Below are 18,306 nucleotides of genomic sequence, written 5' to 3'. Positions count from 1 at the left end.
AAGGAGGAGCTGATGGGGGAAATCCCAGCCAAGAAGGAAAAACAGGCTTTTTCAGACAACCACCACACCCCCTCACAAAGGGTGTGTGTAGGCGGGCACCTCTTAGCCAGATTAGGCCCAGATGTAGTTGGTTAGACTGGCAGAGAATTTCTTTTTAATTTTGGCCATGAACGCCATCGTCCCCATCACTCCCGAACCCACAGCCCACGCCACTCACTGGGCACTGAGGTCTGTTTCCTTCTCACTTGCCCAGTGACTGCTCCGGGCTCTCAGGGGATGGCCGCTGACCCCCCAGTCCCAGGCTCTGACCTCTCCTGCCACTTTGACCTAAGTGTATACAAATCCCTTTTTTCTCATTTCGTCTGGCAAATGAGGTTGGCATGTTTTCAAAAGGAATTTTACCAGGAAGCTAAAAGAAAAATAAAATCCAAAAAAGGAAAAGCAAATAAAGAGGAACGGATGTGTATCCAGAGCACTGACTCCTCATCCTGAGGTCACGACCCTGGGCATGCTCAGTAGCAACCGCCCAGCGTGTGGCTTCTGCCCCTGACCTTTCCCGCCAAGCGAGAAGGATGCAGCCCTGCCTACCCTCCAGTGGTTTTCTGTGGCTCAGGCTCTGGAAGTCCTGCCCCTCCATTCCTCTGTTCTGTTTTTTGTCTGAAGGGTGCCCACTAGCCAACCCTTACAGGTGGTTCTACCTTTTGTGAAACTTAGCTGCTTTGTCTATTTTAAGAAACCATCTGGGACTGATCTTTGGGGAGGGCAGCTGGGACCCCTGAAAGCAGGAGTTGTCTTCACAGGACAAGTTGCTAAGACCAGCAGACCCCGAAAATCCCCCACCCCTGGGACCCCTGAAAGCAGGAGTTGTCTTCACAGGACAAGTTGCTAAGACCAGCAGACCCCGAAAATCCCCCACCCCTCCCTTTCCTGCATTCTGCTTAAAGTCTGAAAGATGCAAGTAATTCCCCCCTTCATAACAGAACAGAAAGGAGTGACACCCAGAGTGTCAGTGAACACTCGATCCCTTTCTAACCCAGGAGCCCTCCCGAGGGTGGTGCTCCGCCGAGAGGTCTCATGATGGTGGCCCACAGAGTGACCTCATAGAACTCAAGTCATCGTAGCTTTATGGTATCAAATTCCTTAAGCTTATAGTGATAAGAGTATGAGGAGGGTGTATTTGTCCCACGTTTGTCACTCCTCCTTCATCTTCCTCCCTAGACTCATCCTTTGTCTTGGTGCTGAGATAGGGCCTCACTGCCTCAGTGGAGTCTCTCTTTATGTCCCTTCGTGGTGTGTTTGGGGAGAGAGCTAGGAATCGTCCAGAAAAGGCAGAGAGGGGAGGCCCTGAGATGAGAAGCTCCTTCCTCCACAGCCCTCTCCCATGAGCCACTGTTGTCCTCCAGGCAGACATTTGGCCCCTCCACTTCCCGTGATCCAAGTGGGTGGGGAGATCAGGATTTAGGGCTGCTTCTTAGGCCCAAATGACCTGGCTGTGGACGTGGATGAAGCAGTGGGAAAAGCAAGGGCTGGGAGTCAGGTGGAGATGATTTTTTCCCCCCGGGGGGCTCCAGGTCCGCTTTGTTCATATTTTGTTTTGCTTTCGTTTGTTTTCACAATCCGGGACGGAGAACGCTGGAGGCTGGGAGAGGTGGACCCCGACTGCAGAGATGCAGAGATCAAGACCCACAGTCCACAGCCCAGGCTGGTGGCTGACAGGGGAGAGGGTTCTGATTCTCCTCTTGGCAGTCTCGGGATCAGTTCATGAGGAGTCTGTAGGAGAAGTTGAAGGAGGATGGATTTATCCCCCAGCTCCTTAGCTCTCCTGCCAGACCCCAGGTGCCCTCTTGGACCCCATCCCACTGCCAAGAACCTCTGCAGTCAAGATCGCCACATCAGCTAGCCAGCCAGACGCTTACCGCCGGCCTTGGGTGCAGGACAGCTGAGATGACTTCTCTGGGATGAGATCCGGGAGGTGGAAGGCCAGGGAGGCAGCCCCCTTCCCAGCCACTTGGTGTGGTTTTTCTCCATGTCCTCCAACCAGTCTGACCTCCACTCCCACGGGGGCAGGGAGAGGGCGGAGTTCATGAAGAGGTCATCCCGGGGGGAGGGAGGCGACAAAGCATCTGTCAGGGAGGGTAGAGGTATCTGTGGAGGGTTGTCCTTCACCCTTATGGACCAGTTTAGGGCAGAAAGCTTGGGGCTGCTTAAGGCATACACCCAACCCTAGACATAACCCAGCCCCACTCGGTCCATCACCCCCAGTGGCCACATCCACAGGAGCCTCTGCCCCAGGGAAAGGAAGATGTCCACTGGTTTCTTCAGAGAACAGCTTGAGTTCTTTTGTCCTAGCCCAGCCCTGGCCTTCTGTCCTAGGTAATCCTTGCTCTCCTATCTACCACAAGTCTGACTGCTTTTTTGTGGGGGGCAAAATGTAGAGTTAGGGTTCGTAAGATGGGTTTAGGGGATCTAATAGAGTGTCTGAGGAAGGGCACTCCAAAGGGCCACGGGGAGCCCTGACTACCTTCTGTTGATTTGGGGATGATGGTCCCACCTGCTAGACACGTGAAACAGGCCGCCCAGTCACTTCCCACCCTGCCACACACAGGACAGGAAGAAGGCCTTGAAAGCACAGGGGGACGCATGCAAGAAAACAGACCTTCCCACAGTGGGGACGAATCTGAGTCACTGGGCTGGGGAGCAACGTTTCCTGGAGACCCACATCTGGTAAGAGGGTCCTGGAGGTAGCAGAATGGACTGTACAATCGGCTGCCTCTGGGATTTTAACTTGAACAATTTATCCTGTTCTGGTAGGTGACCTTGAGCAAGCTGATAAAGCTGTTGGACTTACAGTTTCTTCATTTGGAAAGGAACGACAAAGAATATTCTACAGAGAGTTGCTGTTAATGTTGAGTGTATGTAAAGCACTTATCATAGTGCCTGGGACATAGTCATCCCTCAATAAAAACTAGCTGTTTGGGCTTCCCTGGTGGCGCAGTGGTTGAGAGTCCGCCTGCCGATGCAGGGGACGCGGGTTCGTGCCCCGGTCCGGGAAGATCCCACGTGCCGCGGAGCGGCTGGGCCCGTGAGCCACGGCCGCTGAGCCTGCGCGTCCGGAGCCTGTGCTCCGCAACGGGAGAGGCCACGACAGTGAGAGGCCCGCGTACCGCAAAAAAACACACAAGTAGCTGTTTTAGGGATGACGACCACGAGGACGGTGCTTGGGATGCTTTGCCTCTTGGTTGGGGAGAAGCTGTGTCCGCTCCAGGCGGTGGGGATGAGGAGGAAGACAGTGATCTCACGTACCTGTGAAGACGCAGTCTGCCTCCCTGGGCTCCAGCCCAAAGCCAAAGCTGTCCGCAGCCACGGCCAGGGCCCGGGCAAAGTGGGCGTCGGCGAGGAAGGAGCCGTCGGAGGAGCTGACCAGGCTGGCTCTGGCGCTGGGGGCGTTGTCCTCAGATGCTGAGCCCCAGCCATTGGCCAAGGAGCCCTCGCTGGGGGTGGGTGTGGGGCAGGGCCGAGGTGGGCACAGCAAGCCCCTCACCTCGGACCCCACCCCCGCTCCAGGCCTGCCCATGTCCGCTAGCTCCGAGGCCGTCGGGACGCTGATGTAGCCATAGGTGATGGGGGGTGAAGGAGCCCTTGGCATTGGAGAGACACTGTTCCTAGGAAGAGGCAAAACGGGGGATGGGACGCGGTCGGGGTGGGGGGCGGGGCGTGGAGTGGCAGAAACAGCCCCGTTGAGGAGGGTGGAGGCAGCAGACCTAGGCATACTCCTGTCTCGCGCTCCTATCTGTATCCTTTGGTTCCCCCTCTGGCCACTCACCTGGGGGTCTCCTCACCCTCACTGAGCTCCAGGCACAGGGCCACCTCCTCAGGGGTCAGCACACTGTCTTGATCCTCCCCCAGGGACGGCAGTGATGAGCTGGATAGGCGACTGGATGCTGGGCTGGGACCAGAGAGGGAAGAGGCCTGGGGACTGGAGGGGCTGGGGGGACCGGAGGGGATAAAGGCGGGGACGGGGGCTGCTGGCAGTGGGTGGCAGGAGGGGGCTTGGGGCTCCACCGATTGCCTGATTGGGGTAAGATGGCAGGATGGTTAGTGCCGTCCTTCTGGCCCCTGCCACCCCTCCCCCAGCCCCGTCCACGCTCAGCAGACACCCCACACCCCCAGTGCCCAGCCCTGCGTCCTGACCCCATGCCCTCTTACTGGGTCTGTTGACTCTGAGCGGGGGGTCCACGAGGAGGGAGGGGTGCTGCGGGGAGAGGGTGAGTCACCAGCTCACTGGGGGAGCCGAGGAGCTGTGGTCCCAGGGCCCGCCAGGCAACCAGGGCCCAGGGCACAGCTCCTGGGGAATGACAGGCTGGGCGTGAGATAGCAGAACCCCCGTCAGCCCCGGGCCCCAGTTTGCCTGTCTATCCAGCCCCTCAGAGTCCTGTCTGCACCCAGCCAGCCTCCGCAGAGACAGGAGAAGCCCCACACCCTGCCTCAGCCCCTCACCTGCCTCGTAGCGCCCTCCTCTCACCTGGGCTTTGGGAAAGGTTCTTGGAGCCTCTGTTGCCCAACTCACAGGCCCAGAGCTCCACAGGGTGGCTGGCCCGGAGCAGCGGGGAGCTGTTGGCCTGGTGCAGCTCTGCAAAGCAAAGAGTCGGTGGCTGGAGGCCAAGCCCCGGTGTGCCTTGCAGACCTCAACCACAGGCTCTATCTTCAGCTTCGTCATCCAGTTAAGCTTTAGGGTTCTTGAACCCAGAGGGAAGAGGGAAGAACCTCTCTCCATCCAGGCAGCTGTGATATAATGGAAGGAGCACTAAGCTTGGAGTCAAAACACCTGCACTCGTAGCCTGGCTCAGCCACGTATTAGCTGTGTGACCTCAGGTAAATCCGTTAACCTTCCTGAGCCTGTTTCATTTGTAAACAACCGCTGCAAAGCATGGTTTGGCCAGTTAACTAAAAACAGATTGGAAAGTTCCCGGCACCTAATAGATATATTAAAAAACAACTTTATTTCTCTTTACTGTACACATTCCAATTTCCTGATCGCTATACCCTCACATTGCTACCTACTCTCATGAATTTTGCCTCCGTGAAGGCAAATACTCCTTCTTTTCTTGGAGAGAATCTGTTAATTTCCACTTCTCACATTGCAAATATCTCACATGGCTCTGGATAGCCTTGCCCTGATAAACCCAAGTGTCTCTCACTTGGAGAGATGGGTTGGGCTGTCAAGTTGAGCTGAATGAGGAAGACAAAACCAGGGAGCTCCAGACCATGTCAGGTATGAAGGGAGAGAGTCAGCTGATGGGAAGAGGAACTTTAAAATAGGAAGATGTGGGCTTCCCTGGTGGCGCAGTGGTTGAGAGTCCGCCTGCCGATGCAGGGGATGCGGGTTCGTGCCCCGGTCTGGGAGGATCCCACATGCCGCGGAGCGGCTGGGCCCGTGAGCCATGGCCGCTGAGCCTGCGCGTCCGGAGCCTGTGCTCCGTCCGCAATGGGAGAGGCCACAACAGTGAGAGGCCCGAGTACTGCAAAAAAAAAAAAAAAAAAAAAAGGAAGATGTGTTGGTCTCACCCAGGGAGGCAATGCCCTGCCCGTGGATATTCAGTACGTGTTGAATGAATGAGTGAATGGATGGATGATATCAGAGGTGCAGGTTTAAACACAGGGTGAGAAGAATCATGTACAAGATGGCAGCTATCATCAGGCCCATGTGGCCACTTAGGAGACAGGGCTCTGCGTGAACTGTGACAATACAGAAGACCCCCTGTGTGCAATGACTTGGTCAGGCCAAAACCAGAATGGTTTAAACCAGAGAGGAGCAGAATAATAAAGGGAAAAGGATTTTCCCAAGACCAGGAACAGGAGAACATCAAGCAAAGGAGAAAAGAAACAGCCTTCAGGTTAGTGTCACGTGATCAGAAGCCCAGTTAGGAGAGGGGACCAGAGACCAGGCAGGACTCTCAAGACAGAGCTGTCTAGTCAGTCCGATTTCAAAGATCTGGGGAAGGTTCAAAGCAGGGACAAGGCATTCATCAAGAATCCATCTGGACCCTAGGAATCCATGTACAGTAGCCAGACCTTCTGAGCCACTGGGATGAAAAGCCACACAATGGCTAGACTTCCTCCATCAAAGTTTCCTTTTGTAGTTTGGCTGGTTTGGTTTTTACTCATTTCCTTTCATTGTCATATGACCCAGGGAGTCCTGGAGGCCACCTTTGGGTGCTCCAACCCTGCTCTCATCACCTTTGTCTTGTCCTGTGCCTGGCTTCTTGACTAAGCTCAGAAATGGGGGCACCTGTTGTTCATGTTGGTTTGTGTGGAAAGGGAAGGAAAAAGGCCATACTCATCCCTGCTCCTATCATTTCCTCTAAAGGATTCTGGTAACAAAAAAACCCTCCTTCCACCTTGCTTGGAATTACTTGAATTTAGTTTCAATATTATTTGAATTAAACTATACAGTAAACATGTTATCAGGGTTAGGTGGAATCTTGTTGGGCACACCTGAATTGCGATAAATATTTGTTTGAATTAATTATTTAATGAGGCTGTTCAATGTATTGATGATATGTATCAGCAAGGTGAACTGAGAATAAGATATAATGGATTAGACACGGGAGACAGCAGTTGTGAGATTATTAGTCACAGAGGAGAAAACCCAACTAAGGTCAGATAATAAGAAAAAGGGGACTTCCCTGGTGGCACAGTGGTTGAGAATCCACCTCAGGGCACACGGGTTCGATCCCTGGTTTGGGAAGATCCAACGTGTCGCGGAGCAACTAAGCCTGTGCGTCACAACAACTGAGCCTGCGCTCTAGAGCTCGTGAGTCACAACTACTGAGCCCGCACTCTAGAGCCCGTGAGTCACAACCACTGAGCCCGCGTGCCACAACTACTGAAGCCCGCGCGCCTAGAGCCCGTGCTCTGCGACAAGAGAAGCCACCGCAATGAGAAGCCCGCACACCGCAACAAAGAGTAACCCCCGCTTGCTGCAACTAGAGAAAGCCCGGGCGCAGCAACGAAGACCCGATGCAGCCACAAATAAATAAATAGATTAAAAAAAAAGAAAAGAAAAGAATAAGCAGAGGACACTGAGAGAGCCTGCCAGTTTTAGAAGACAAGGAATCAGCAGTCTTTCGGACCAGCTGACAGCAGTAGAGGAGCTCCATGCCTCTGAGATCTTGCTGCCACTGCAAAGAGCCAGAGGTAGGCCAAGTGTCCACCAGCCCAGGGGAGTCACTGTTCTCAGCCCATCCTGGGCAGTGGTGGGGTGGGGCCGGGTGAGGATTAAAGGGGTGCAGTGAGGACCTAGATCTCTGAGTGAGGTTAGGAAGCTTCATCTCAGAATTGGAACCTTCTGAAGAACTGAGTGTAGAAAATCGCTCACCTTTTGTGGGGTAGTATTAATGTTCTCAGGCAGGGTATACGTTCTATTCAAATCAGTGTGGCTATCCACGGAAAAGCTAGTTTTTAAATGAGACTTCTGCAACCTGGTATTTCATTATCACAGATGATTATTTCTAATGCAATAGCTCTGAGGCAAAGCTGGAAAGGATGCCAGCTTGGCTAGTATCTAGAGTCATAAAATTCCAGATATTGGACAAGCTCTTAATTACTCTGAATCCATCTTTGTCTTAATAAAAGTTGGATTATATCCACTTAACAAAACTGGCTGTTGAACATTTGTAAATCTTACTAATCAGTACAGGAGGCTCAGGAAGACAGCAGAGAGAGTGCAGACAATGAATGTTCAGAAACAGGAGAAAAGAGTCAGCGAGAGAACAGAATTGCCCAGGGGCGCTCCCAGAGAGATTCCGAAGCAGACCATTCTGGCTTCAAATTTGAGAACTGCAGCTTATGGACATGGAGTTTTGAACAAGTTACCCAATTCTGACCCTCTTTCCCAATCTTGTAAAATTAGAGAAATAGCACCTAGCCGATATGTTGTGAGGATTAAATGAAATAACAAATGTAAGTAAAGCACCTCCCATAAAGGAGTTGCTAAAGAAACAGAGATTATAATTACTTCTGTCTAGAAAGTCAAAGCAGGTAGCCGGAAGTCAGGAGAAAACTCTGGACAGAAAGGAGATACTCCTTCTCTGGGAAGCCAGTTGGAGGTGGGTACCTGGGCAGACCCATATATCGTGCACGTACATAGTACATATGGACACAGTGCGTAGTAGGGAGGTCATGAGTGCCTGAGGCTTTGGGCTAGCACTGGTTACACCCCTCCAGGTTCTAGAGCTATCTGTGTGCTGGTCAGGCACTTTCATTAGACTTTGAGCTCGTAGAGAGCAAGGATTGTATCTGGTGTTTCTGGGTCCCCCGTCTGGCACACAGTGGTGCTTATCAAATGTTTGCTGAGTTGAGCTGTGGCTGCAGCAACAAGGCTCACTACTGGTGTGGCAAAACCCAAGCAAGATCATGGTGTAAAGAAAAGCTAAGGCCAGCACACTCCGGGCTGGGTGCGTGGCGATAGGCGTCCATCAGGACAGGCTGCGAGTGGGGTGCGGCCCATACCCGGCGTCGAGGCCACCCCATGCTCTCTCCTGTCCCCCCTACCACCCGATTCAGGCTGTCCATTCCCCCATCCTTACCCTGCTTTTTTTTGGCCTTCCAAGCCTCTGCAGGGGCCAGAGACAAGCGCGGAGAAGAGAGGCCCCTGCGGCCACAGAGGCTGTCTGAACTGGCCCAGGGACTGGAGAGCCTGGCCAGCTGGGGTGTGAGCCGCCTGGCAGCTGGGGCCTGGGGACTTGGCCTGGCTGCGGGGCTGGAAGGCAGCTCATTGATGAGGGAGCCATAAAAAGTGCTGGTGTCGGGAAGCAGGGGCACACCGGGGCTTCGGGGATCCCAGGAGATCACTGCAATAAAAATGACAGGAGGAATTATGGTGAACGCATCCCACCCATGCCCGCCCCCGCTCCAGCCCTGGGACCCCTGCTCCACTGCCAGGCCCACCCCACCCCCTCGGGACATGCTCACAGGAGCGACGACTGTCTAGTGGGTCCCGGGGGTCCATTCCCAGCCGGCTGCTGAGACTGCTGCTGCTGCTGAGGTCCCGAGAGCCAGAGGTGGATCGCCAAGTGTCTGCCAGCCACGGGGAGTCACTGTGATCCATCCTGGGCGATGGAGGGTGGGGTGGAGGGAGAACAAGATTGGCCCAAACCTCCAACTCAGCGGGTAGCAGAAGGGGGGGGGGGTGTTCTTCTCACTGCTTCTCAGCCCCTCACAGCCTCCTTAAGATCTCTGATCTGCTGTCCCAAACTCAGCGCTGCTTTCTTATCCTGGGATCAGGGGAAGTCCAAGTTGCCCAGAGCTAGGAGGTATCAAAGAGAGATAGCTACGGGCTGAGACAGAAAGAACACAGACCTGGAGCCAGATCTGCTGCAGCCTTAGCTGTGCAACCCTGGGCCACTCAGTCTATTAGCCTCTCTAAGCCCCCGTTTCTCCATCTGTAAGATGGCAACAGTAAGGCCTTCCTTACAAGGCTGATGCTGTAAGTTGAGACGAAGAAATGTGAGATGACTCAGCCAGCAGAGCAGGAGTTTGCTACCTGAATGTTGGCTTCTCTACCTCTAGCCTGGTTCCCTTTGAATGGGACACCATGCGGCAGGGATCAGACCAAAGCACTTTTCTGCCTAAAACCTTCAGTGGCTCCCCATTTACCAAGATAGAGCCCAGCTGCCTAGCATGGCTAACAGGGCCCTCGTTGGTCTGGCTTCCAGCTCCTCAGTCTGTGCTCTGACCCATCCCACACAGTACGCCCCAGCCAGACCAAAAGGCTTGTCTTTCCCTATGAACGCAACAGGCTATTTCTTGCTGTTCCCTTTGCCCTTCCCCTTCTAACTGTCAGGGTAAATGTGAAATCTTCTTCCTCCCATAGTTCCCCTCCAGCCCCTTCCTTGTACTTGTACATGTTTCTGCACCCCCAACTCTGGATTGCATTTGTGCTTGCGTGGCTGTCTCTGCTAGACGGAAGCTGTTCTAAAGGAATGAATCAACAAAGTGATCAGAGTGGAATCTCCCTCAAGGAGAAGGGATGAAATCCCAGGGGAGCCAGAGAAAGTTCGGGGCAGAGCAGACTAAGCCCAGGAGGTAGCTGGAAGGGAAAGACCAATGAGCACAGAACAACGCAGGAACACAGCACCAGCCAGCACAGAACCTTGCTCTGGGCCGAGAAACTGACAGCAAAATGGTAGAGCTGGATGTGTCTCACATAGTAGGTGCTTGATAAATTCCTGTTGAAAGATGCAGACCTGGAATGTGAACTCTCCCAGAGGAGATCTAATGAGATAAAGAGCAGGAGAAGGTGGGCAGAGATGAAATGGTTGTTCAGTGTAAAATTCAGCCAGTAGGAGAAAAAAGGATGTTTTCTTTTTTAGTGTCGTGTCTCATAATGGGAGACTTGCTCTGGCAGCCAAACGCGCTTGGAGCAGATGTACCTGCAGGCGGGCTCCGCTGCTGAGAACAAGGAGTAAGAATCCATCACGCAAGGGCAGAGCGCCCTCTGCTGGAACTGTGGGTGGATTATTGCGAAGGAAAGATGCCTCCGTGGGTAGGTGATTTCCTGTTGCCAAAGGGACTACTAGGGAGATGCTGAGCGTACAGAGCAAATTAGAAATCAGACTGGTCCTCCTGTGCTAGTTATTCTCCACCTAGCAGCACGAGTCAGCAGGACAGTGCAGTCAGTATTAATGAGCGCTTGGTAACAAGAGCACTGGATTAGGAATTCAGAAGGCAGCTACTAGCTGTGCAGCCTTGGGCAGTCACGTGAGTCATGAGTCTTCAGTTTACTCACCTTGTCAAGTGGTGTGATAGGAACACTAATGAAAGAGAAATGAATTCTCACTTGAAGTTCAAGGGAAATTCAGGTACTAGGATGCCAAATTGCCTGGCGGTAAGGGGAGACTAGTACTCCGGCCAGTTCTCCATCCCAGCTCCACTGTCCCTCGGCCCCTCGGCCCCGCCCTCGCCTCAGGCCCTTTCGTCTCTCACCTGTGTTTTAGGATGGCGTCCTCACTGGTATGTCTGTACAGACCTGGGAGAGGGCAGGAGGAAGGGTCAGCCCAGAGTCTCCAGCACCTGGCTAGCGGTCTAAACCCCTGTAGCGTTCTGGCTGGACCCAGGGATGGCCTGATCACCTGGGAGTCCACTTCACCTTCTCACCTGGGCCCAGGTGCACCCCAGCTCGGCGCCGGCGGTGGATGCACACGGCGGTGCCCAGTAGCAGCAACCAGAGCACAACACCCCCGCTGGCAATGACCTCTGGCCGCCTCAAGGCCGCCCTCAGCTGCTCCAGGGTCCACGGGCCGTGCGCACTGGGCTCCTGGGCAGCTTGCTCCACGGCCTGCTCTGTATGGGAATTAGAGCTCAGAGGGAGGGGGCGGCCGAGGCAGGAGGGTGGGGCAGACGAGGGGGAGGAGCCGGAAGCGAGAGCGGGGAGAGAGGAAGGCGGAGATGGGGCCTGAATGGGTCGGGGTGGGGCCGGTGGGCACTGTCCTCACCTAAAAAGAGGCAGACAGGGCTGCTGGGCTGCCCAGCCCCAGCCCCAGTGACTGCGGCCACTTGTACGCAGTAGGAACCTGGCACGCGGGTGGCGATCTCCAGCCGGGTCTGCTCGCCCGCCACTGTCCAGTTGGCCGGGGGCAACGAGGTGTTGCCCAGGCTCCAGACCTGAGGCGCAAACAGAGGGGAGCTCGCCCCCTGGCACCATCCCAGCAGCTCAGCCCTTCCTCTTGCGGATCAGACTCCGGGCGTGTGGCCACCCTGTCCTGCTGTTCACCTGGGGACGCCCCCTCGCAAGCACCCACACGTCCTATTTCCTCCTCCCCCCACAGAGTGGGAGACACTTCTCTCTAGACCGACAGAGGAGGGACAAAAGTAATCTGCCGAAATAGGCGTTAGACCCGTGGTTCACAAACGTCAGTGTGCTTCAGGATCACCTGGAGGATTTGTTAAAATCCAGATTGCTGGGTCCATCCCCGACTTTCTGATTCACAAGGCCTGGCAAAGGACCTAAGGATTTGCATTCTAACAAGTTCTCAGGTGATGCTGACGTTGCTGGTCCAGGAACCACCCTCTGACACCATTGCCTTAGAAGCTGAGAGTCAGACACGGCCTGGTTTGATTCCTGTTCTGTTTCCCGCACCTGTGACCTTAGCCTCACTTTCTATGTCCGTAAACTGGGGACAATAACCCAGGGCGGACTATGGGATGAAATGAGATTCTAAGTAAGTGCTCGGCAGTGTCTGGCAGACAGTAGGGTCCTTGCCCAACAACAGTAAGTTTCCCTTGCTTCTCTGCCCAAGTACCATTTCTTAGTGCCCAGAGCAAGTGTCTACAGGACGCCAGGGAAGAGGGATCTCCTGGCACCACTAGGAAGGGGTGTGTCAGTTTGTGGAGGATACCTGGTAGCCACGGATGATGCCATTGTGGTTTTCAGCAGGTGGTGGGACCCAGCTCACGAGGACACTGCCGTTGCCAGGTTTTAGGGTCACCTCCTGGGGAGGGGCACTGGGCACTGGGGAGGGGGGAGGGAGAGAGGCTGTAAGGGATGCTGAGGCAGAAGGCTCTAGGGAAAGGAGCTGGAATGGGACACAGGGTCAGAGCCACACTGATGAGACTAAGAGCCTTTCTCAGCTCTGCTTGCTGGGCCAGGGCAGGAGGGAGCCCAGGGGTGGGACCCACCATCCGCCCGGCTAGAGTGGGACAAAAAGGGGCTGGGGCTACATTGTTGGGTCTGGGGGGGGCATCTGTCCCCGACCTTGCTCGGGCAGTCTCAGGAGCAGCACGTTGCTGTCGGGGCCTTGAGCCCGCCCGGAGGATGGTCTCACTTTGAACTCGTAGTCCTGGCCCCACTGGAGGCCCTCGAGCTCTGCGCTCTGCCAGCCAGCCAGCAGGGCCTCTGCCCACGGGGCTCCCTGGCCTCCGGGGGCAGCCGGGGTCCTGAACAGGGCCGTGTAGGACTGAGCAGGTGCAGCAGGGCCGCTCACCTGGGAAAGAGCCCAGAGGGAGAGGAGGGCTCAGGGCTCTCGTGAGCAGCCCTTTCTGGAGCTGTGATGGGCTCCAGCCCAGGTCCTGGGCCTCACCTTCCAGCTGAGCCACACAGCAGGACCAAGCTTGGTGCCCTTCGCAGGGTCTGGGTTCAGCAGGGTCACGTTTTCCAGCTGAATGCGCACAGCCAGAAGCTCCAGGGGCTCCTTGTGGTCCTGGGGCTCTGTGGGGAGCACAGGGCTGGGGTGGGGCCCATAGGCCAGAACGGAGGAATTGGGTGGAACATCCCTCGGCCACAGAGGAGCCAGAACTCGCCCAGGTTGAGAGCACTCCGATTTCTATTCTAGGATGGGGGAACCACCCCTAAATGGGGTCCATGCCGCTCTGACCCTGATCCCAGGTTCTGCTCCCACATCCCCTAACCTCAGCCAAAACCAGACCACACCACCCTAACTGGAGCCCCCGACCTTGGCCCTGACCGCCCTCCCCTTACCTTGGACAGACACCCTGGCTGCCCGGCTCTCCCGTCGTCCTGCGCTGTTGGTGGCCACGCACATATAGGTCCCTGCGTCACTCTTCTCTGCTCTTGCCATCAGCAGGGAACCTCTGGACACCTGTCAGGACCAGGTGCGTTGTGAAGTGTCCCCTGCGGGGAGGGCCTCTGAGTGCGGAGGGAAGTCTAAGGCCTCACCGCCTCCCCTTCCTCAAATTCTGCAGGGGACATTGGGCCAGGGGGCGGGTCAGTCCCTCGGGTGTGCACAGTTGTGGCCAGGACAGGGTGAGATGTGGGGAAGGGGGCTACACTCACCGAGTGCCGCCCTGGCTGCAGGGCCAGGGGTTTCCCATCCTTCCACCATGAGACTGTGGGCTCTGGGTGGCCCCAGGGCGGCCCACACTGCAGAATCACCTGCTCGCCCACCGTGGCCACCGCATCCCGAGGCTGGACCTGGAAATCTTCCCGAAGGACTGTGGAGAGGAGGGAGGGTCGCAGAGGGCGGGACCCAGTCCCCACATCCAGGTCCCGCCTTGGCGTCTCCCAGCGTTCTGCATTACCTGCCTTTCCGAAGAGCCCCACCTCCCCGGTCTCCCATCTAGGACCACCCCCAACCCAGGTCTCCCCGCCCAGGGCTCACCAGCCACAGACAGCCGAGCGCCCCGGCTGACTGCCGTGCCCAGCCGGTTGCTGGCCTCACACGTGTAGACACCCAGGTCTGTGGACAGGACCTGGTCATCGTGGGTACGTCCCCGGGGAGGGGGCCGCAGCAGCAGGAGGGTTCCGTCAGGTAGGAGGTGGTGAATGTCTGGGGGCACCATGCTCAGGGGATGCCCATTCAGCAGCCAGCGGATGGTGGGAGGCGGCTGGCCTGAGGCCTGGCAGCTCATCTTGGCCGGGCCAGGGCCCTGGAGCAGCTGGTCCTCCGGGTGGACGAGGATCTGGGGTGGGGAGTCCTGAGCCATGCCTCCTGGGAGAGGAAAGGAGGCGCAGCCCAGTCTGACTGCAAATAGGGCCCCCAAATCCCTGCATGCCTCATCTTCCTCCTCTTGCCTGAAGTTCCCAAATAACACGCTAGCTGGGAAGGGAGAAGGCCAGCATGCATGTGTGGCACCCAGGTGAGGGCCAGTGGAGCTCTCAGTCTGTCTGTCTCACACTCAACATCACCATCATCATCATCATCACCATCGTCTCTGGTACCCCCCACTGCAAAAGGGAGGCAAAGGAGCAAGGGGGTCTCCTCGCTGCCTTGGCCAGGCCTCAGATCAACGGAGCGGAGCGTGGGCTAGGAGTAGGGAGGGCCACACTCACCTGTGACGAGCAGAAGAAGGAGAGGCAGGGGCTGACGGTCCCCAAGGAGACCTACTCCTCCAGAGCCCATGGCTGCCCTCAGGCCTCTGTCCTTGTCTGTAGCACTTTGTCCTACTGCTCTGAGCTCACAGCGGAGGGAAGGAGGGGCGGGCGTGGCGGCAGTCGTGGTTGTTTGTGACCGAGACTCTGCCCCAGGAGGGAAGCGGCTTTGAGGAAACCGATGCTTCCTGCCTGGCCCTCAGTGCCTTGGAGAATTGGGAGGAGACCAGAGGAGAGAAAGTCTCTGACCTTGATCCTTTAGTCATAACCTCTGACTCCAAGCCCCGCCCTAGGGTTTCTCTTGTGATCTAGTCTAGGATTTCTTAGAGGTAATCTTCAGCCTAACCATAACTTCAACCACTGTTTTGATCCTTTACCCCAAGCCTCTATTGAACCCTTGAATCTCAATCCCAATCCTTTGGCTTCCAAGCGACCCCCTGCTAGAGTGGCATGAAAACCCAGGGGTGGAATCTCAGGGCACAGTGTTCTGAAGCTGAGGGTAGAGGAAAGCAGGCCCCGGAAGCCAAGTGCGGGGAGCAAGTGTGTCTTGTCATGCCCCGGCCCATTTCCTGGGGAGAGGTCAGGGTGGTAGGTCAGAAGACAGGGAAGATCACAGGCTCTTGTCTGGGAGATGTCCACTCTGTGCGCCTAGTCAGCCCAGAGACAGATGAGATAAGCTTCTGGGAGACCTCGGGCAAGTGACTTAACCCCTGAAAGTCAGTTTCCTTTTTTGTAAAGTGAGAATAATAATAATTAATAATAATAATAGTTCCTACCTTGAGAGCTGGAGTAAGAGTGAGAGGAGATAAAGCATAAAATCATCTAGTACAGTGCCTAATGCATTGTAAGTGATCAGTAAAGCTTAGCCAATATTGTGATACATTTCTTTTTATGCACATCCCATCATTGAAACTATTTGAGCATCCTTGGCAGGGATATTTTTCAGGCCCTGGAAAGGTGGTTGGAGTATATGACCTTTAAGAGTTTTTCCAGGGCTTCCCTGGTGGCGCAGTGGTTGAGAGTCCGCCTGCCGATGCAGGGGACCCGGGTTCGTGCCCTGCTCAGGGAAGATCCCACATGCCGCGGAGCCGCTGGGCCCGTGAGCCATGACCGCTGAGCCTGCGCGTCTGGAGCCTGTGCTCCGCAACGGGAGAGGCCGCAGCGGTGAGAGGCCCGCGTACCGCGAAAAAAGAAAAGAGTTTTTCCAGCCCTGAAACCTCGTGTCTATAGCGGACAGGACTGTAGCTTGTGAGCCTGCAATGTCAGTGCTCACCCCGCTGCTCCCCACCCCCTGCCTAGAGAGATGCTGCTGTCCCCTCTCAGAGCCCAGCTCCTGTTTACAGGTCTCTTCCTTCCAAATCTGGAATCTCAGACATTTCCTGGAACTGTTCCCGGAAGGCCAAGGCCAGGCTCTGGAGGCTCAGCGGAAGAATGTCCAGCCTTTGTTCCCCATTGTTCCTGGCCAGCTCCTTTGTGGGGCCCCTAACCCAGCCGACTCCCTCCCTTCCTCCCCCTTCTCAGCCTGGCCTCGGTCGGTGCCAGCTGCAGCCACGGCCCTCACAGCCTATCAAGAGGAAGGCCTCCTTCACTCCTTCTTCTCTTTCCCCTCAGATGCAGACCAAGACTGATTAAGACAATTAGAGCAAGAGAACACTGTGGTCTCTCCAAACTGGGCATTTCCAAGGGGTAAAAAATTGAGTTAAAGTAACAGAGTGACAGAGCTGGAAGAATAGGAATTGGGGTCAGAGAATAGAGCTTGGTGTTTCAGAAGCGGAGAAACTAAGAGCAGTGACAAACTCCATGGCGCGTGCCTGGGCGTATGTGTGCCAGGCATAGTGGAGTAGAATTTATGGGGTCAGGGATCTGTGGGGACAGAGTGCTGAAGGAGGTATTCACATGGACCCTGAGGACAGCCAAGGGTGAACAAGAAAGGGTGTGGTGGGACAGATGGATTTACTGCACATCTAGCCAATTTGGGATTTCCCAGGTCCAGAGTCCCCCAGGCCTGCCTGACCCAGTGACTACCTGCTCCCCAGGAGTGTTGCTGCTAGCAGTCCTCTTTAGTCTCTTCTGCTTATGCATTGGACTTGGGGAGACTAACCAAGTTCTCTGCTAATTATTTGATGGCAGCTTGATTTGACTCAAATCTCTATAATCCAGAAAGATGGTATAAACTTCCCTTGGGGGATAAGAGGGCAAGCCTCAAAGGAATTCAGATTCATGACTAGTGCTGTCCTCAGCTGAGTTGGAACGGGCAGGTGACTCAGCGAGGAGAGGCGCCAGTGCTGTACTGCAGGAATGGAGCCTGGAGGCTGCAGCAGCTGGGGAGGGGCCCTTGCCCCACAGTTACGTGACTCATCCCTGGACATGCCGTTGGCACAGCCTCTTTCCATTCCCAGACTCTGGACACCCAAGTGCTAAGAACTGATGGGGATTGGAAGGCCCCATCGTTCTGAGCTGTTCCTTAGGACGTTAAGACTCTTTCTCCTCAGTCCAAGCATCCAGGGCACTCAGGGATCCGTGGAGTGATGGCTGAGGGGACTTCCCAACAGTGAGGTATGTCTGGGTGGCTCTCAGAGACCACAGTGATCATTTCCAGCAACCTGTCCCATCGGCATCCTGACTGTCTCATTTCCACACGCTAAGGAAGAGCCGACTGCGTGAGTCATGGGAATGATGTTAGTCAATGGGACCCACCTCCAACTATTTCAAGGAAGCTCTGCTCTGGGACCCTGGGGATGTGCTGGCCAGTGACCAGCTTAAATACTATCTTCCTTCACCCCCTAGTTTTAGAGTTTTGGGTTTTTGTGAGTAACTCTTTCATTGCTTGTAAGAGGGAAGAGAGAGGAGAGAGATTAGGTGCTCTTCAAGGACCCTCCAGAGGACATTTTTTTTCTCCTGGTTTCTCTGGTGTCTTATTCTGTGTTTTCTGAAAATGCAGCCCAGGGACTCCTGCTGGTCAAGCTGGTGGGGTAAACAGTACTAATTCAGGTGGGATTTGATGTATCTTCGTATCTTCTAGAAAAGCATTAAAATCATTACCAGTGACATCTGCTCCTCGTGACTAGCAGCAAGGCTTTGCCAAAATGTGTGCTTGACCACAGGCACCCTCCTTCACTAAAATATACAACACTGAGCTTCCTCCTTGCTTCTGGAGCAGTCTCTCGGGGCCGTCTGAAATGCTTTCTCCTAGGCTGTAGTCCTCATTTTGCCCCAAATAAAACTTAACTCACAACTCTCAAGTTTTGCATTTTCTTTTCAGTCAACAAGATCTTCTCTTTGTCTTTGGTATACTCTAGCTTTACTACATTTTATGTAGGTGTGGAAATCTTTTAAGATATCTTGTGTGTCAACCTTCTTGAACCTGTATATTTATGTTTGTCATGAGTTCTACAAAAATTTCAGTCATTACTCTTAAAATATGGTCTCTTCTCCATCTCTCTATTCTCCCCTTTGAGCTCTTGAGGAAATGTGTGTCA

At 54.9% G+C, this 18,306-nt stretch overlaps 1 protein-coding gene across 1 annotated transcript; it reads right to left on the bottom strand.

The window, feature by feature from the left end:
- Positions 1 to 1,107: 1,107 nt before the first annotated feature.
- Positions 1,108 to 14,871, bottom strand: ROBO4 (roundabout guidance receptor 4). The gene is made up of 18 exons (XM_065881824.1): positions 14,789 to 14,871; positions 14,118 to 14,447; positions 13,793 to 13,950; positions 13,478 to 13,598; positions 13,080 to 13,207; positions 12,755 to 12,983; positions 12,399 to 12,511; positions 11,496 to 11,664; positions 11,158 to 11,343; positions 10,987 to 11,029; positions 8,974 to 9,110; positions 8,589 to 8,852; positions 4,523 to 4,630; positions 4,207 to 4,345; positions 3,824 to 4,069; positions 3,304 to 3,662; positions 1,917 to 2,123; positions 1,108 to 1,770 (listed from the first exon to the last, which is right to left on the bottom strand). Exons 1-18 carry the CDS (start codon positions 14,856 to 14,858, stop codon positions 1,760 to 1,762), a joined length of 3,018 nt encoding a protein of 1,005 aa, XP_065737896.1. The 5' UTR covers positions 14,859 to 14,871; the 3' UTR covers positions 1,108 to 1,759.
- Between the last annotated feature and the right edge of the window lie 3,435 nt (positions 14,872 to 18,306).

This window comes from Phocoena phocoena, chromosome 8, assembly GCF_963924675.1.
Source record: "Phocoena phocoena chromosome 8, mPhoPho1.1, whole genome shotgun sequence".
Taxonomy (NCBI): domain Eukaryota; kingdom Metazoa; phylum Chordata; class Mammalia; order Artiodactyla; family Phocoenidae; genus Phocoena; species Phocoena phocoena.
Note: the sequence above shows the minus strand (reverse complement) of the source record. Positions and strands in the feature narration are given on the sequence as shown.